Raw genomic sequence first — 3,004 nt, 5'->3', positions numbered from 1 at the left:
CAAAAGTTCATTTTTGATTAATTATTGTTAAAGTATTTATTCCTATTTAAAGTACATAGTCAATGACAAAAAAAATCATTATGAAAGCTTTTAACTTCAATTAAAGTTAAAAATCTCAGGACTCGTTCGATTAATATGCATAATGGAGTGAGGGACATCGCTAATTGAAATTATTGATTAATTTTATCATTTTAGTGACTAAAAGTTTAGTTTCTAAAATCACATTTTTTTAGTCTAAATATAGAAACAAAATTAATTAAACATATAAATATATTATTGTATAAGAAAACAAAAATATATATTATTAATACAATTTTTTATTTTGTTAATTATTTTAAAAATCTATTATAATATACATTCACTTAAGTCCCCGTCCACATTTTGATATGGAAAGTTTGATGCAGATTTAATTGAAATGTAGACTTTTAAGATTTATATAATTACAATATGAAATATTAGGAGGAATCATATGATTACAATATGGAATATTATGGGTGTTGAGAATTTTTAGGAATTATGAAGATATGAGAGATATGAAATATATGATACATAAAAATGATATGTTATATGAAGAAATTTGTTATTTTATTTTATTCATATATATATATATATATATATATATATATATATATATATCAAAATGTAACATAATGTAAAATATAAAATATTTACAATATCTCAATCTTGATTTCCTAACTCTACAAAAATAATTAATTTCTAAATCTGAAAAACATTTTTAAAAAGAAAATTATTTCTTAAGACTAATTTAAATAAAAAAAAGATATTAAGATATGAGTGAGTTTGAAAGATTCCTCCTATTTATAGGTTAAATCAAGCTAAGAGTGCATTCTTTACTCTTTATTGCATTTTACAAAATAGTCAATGAACAACCACACGTGAATAAATTAAAAATAGTAGTCAAACGACTTTACATGATTTTTTTTTTTTTTGAAAATAGAATAAAGAAATTATTAATCCTAGAATTTTTTCTTTCTAAAATTATTAATTTGAGAATTTCCTCTTTACATTAAGAACATTATTACGAATTTTAAATTTTACAAAGTAAAGAATAAAGAAATAAAGGATATTTAAAAATTATTTGCATAATAACATTAATTTTCGTTTACATTAAGAAATCAAATGAAAAACACTAAAAATCAAATTCAGTTGTATTAAAAGATTGTAGTTTTTTTATTTATTGTACTAAAATAAATATATGTATACGGAATAATTAAGTAACACAATAAAAATATTTAAAAGATGTATCATGATACGTTTATAATTTCTTTTAACAACTTTTTTTATAACAGATTATGTATTACTGTTTCTTTCATCTATATATTTGAAACTGACAAACTACCACGTAAATAATTATAAAAAAAGTTATAAAAAAAGAAAGTGTTAAAAAAACATATATAAAAGATAAAGTAGAGGGAGGATGCCTAGGGTTTTTGGAAGAAAGATGGCGACGTGGATTTCTTGGACTGGAATCATCCCTGATGACCTCGTACTGGAAATTCTGTTATGGCTTCCTATGAAGAGTCTCGTGCGATTCAGGTGCGTTTCTAAGACATGGAATTCTCTTATCTTTAACCCGGATTTTGTGAAATTGCACCTTGAAAAGTCATCCAAAAACACACCGATGCTCTCAATATGGAGACGCAGGATTGAGGGGTCATCGTTCTTAGTTTCATTCTGCTCTATACCTGGTTTAATCCAAAACCCTGCACCGTATTTTCACAATAATACTCGCCGGTACCGTTTCCCCCATTATAATTTAGATAATAATTTAGTCGGTACCAGTAATGGTTTGCTTTGCATGCATCACTCCCGTTTCAATATTTTTGGGTATGAAAAGCACAGGTTCTCCTTTCAGAACCCTGCCACTAGGACTCCTTACAGATATTCGCCAAGCTTGAGTTTCTATTGCCGCATTTTCCCTGAAAGTGACTATAAATTGAGTTACGGGTTTGGTTATGATGATCGGAGGCACGCTTACAAGGTGGTGGCAATGGTTTTGGATAGCCATACAAAGCGATCGAGTGTGCGGGTTCACGACATGGGTGACAAATGTTGGAGACGTACTGTAATAAACTTTCCGGCTTTTGACACTTTTGACAGTAATGGATACTTTCTGAATGACAGTGTTAACTGGATAGGCATTTCTTTTGAAGAACCGGAAATTGAGAAGCTACAAATATTTTCGTATGATCTAAAGAACGATACTTACAGATATTTGTCGGTGCCTGAAGTCGTCCCTAAAAATTCTACTTTAACTTCTCTGGGAGTTTTGAATGGTTGTCTTTATGTTTCTTTTAATGATAGACAGAAATACTTTGTTGTTTTGGTATTGAAGGACGTTCGAGATGAAACATCTTGGATTCGGTTGCTGAGTATAAGTTTCGAACGTCTCTCGATCGCTAGTTTAAGGATGCCGGTATTTTTTACAGTGTATGGTGATATGTTGTTGCTCATTCGTATGTGCAATTGTATTATCTTTAATTTGAAGGATAATAAAGTAGAACGTACTCAGCCTTTCCACATTGACACTCCCGTCTTTGACTGTGACATCCTCTCCTTTGACTATGTTCCAAGCTTGATTTCGCCTGTTTGAAACATTTACTTATGTTGGTACTTTCAGAACTGTCAAAGGTATGTACATGGCAGAAATTGTTGGACATTTACTTATGTAAGTACTTTCATTTATATTTTATATTTTTCATTTTTTATTTTTACTTTTTCGCATTTTATTTCTTTCATTTCTAACTAATAACTTTAGTTCTTTTATATTAGATTTTAATTTCTTAAACTCGGTATATGTAACATCCCAAAAATACAGCAATAAATCATATGATCGAGTAATTACATTAATAATAATTCAGATTAGTCTTACACTAGAATAGAGTGTACGCTTATGACCGAACGGCCTTACAGAAAGAGTTACAAATTTAAACTGTACATCGCTACCAAATTATCCGACCGGTTTACAAAATAACAATACCGA

At 28.7% G+C, this 3,004-nt stretch overlaps 1 protein-coding gene across 1 annotated transcript; it reads left to right on the top strand.

The window, feature by feature from the left end:
* The first annotated feature begins 1,333 nt into the window (after positions 1–1,333).
* Positions 1,334–2,614, top strand: LOC148200068 (F-box/kelch-repeat protein At3g23880-like). The gene has a single exon (XM_088112832.1). It carries the CDS (start codon positions 1,439–1,441, stop codon positions 2,612–2,614), a length of 1,176 nt encoding a protein of 391 aa, XP_087968958.1. The 5' UTR covers positions 1,334–1,438.
* Positions 2,615–3,004: the final 390 nt, after the last annotated feature.

The sequence above is a fragment of the Vigna umbellata genome, chromosome 4, assembly GCF_029865625.1.
Source record: "Vigna umbellata cultivar VRB3 chromosome 4, Vumbellata_1.0, whole genome shotgun sequence".
Classification (NCBI taxonomy): domain Eukaryota; kingdom Viridiplantae; phylum Streptophyta; class Magnoliopsida; order Fabales; family Fabaceae; genus Vigna; species Vigna umbellata.
The sequence above is the reverse complement of the archived record's forward strand: the minus strand, read 5'-3'. Positions and strand labels throughout refer to the sequence as shown.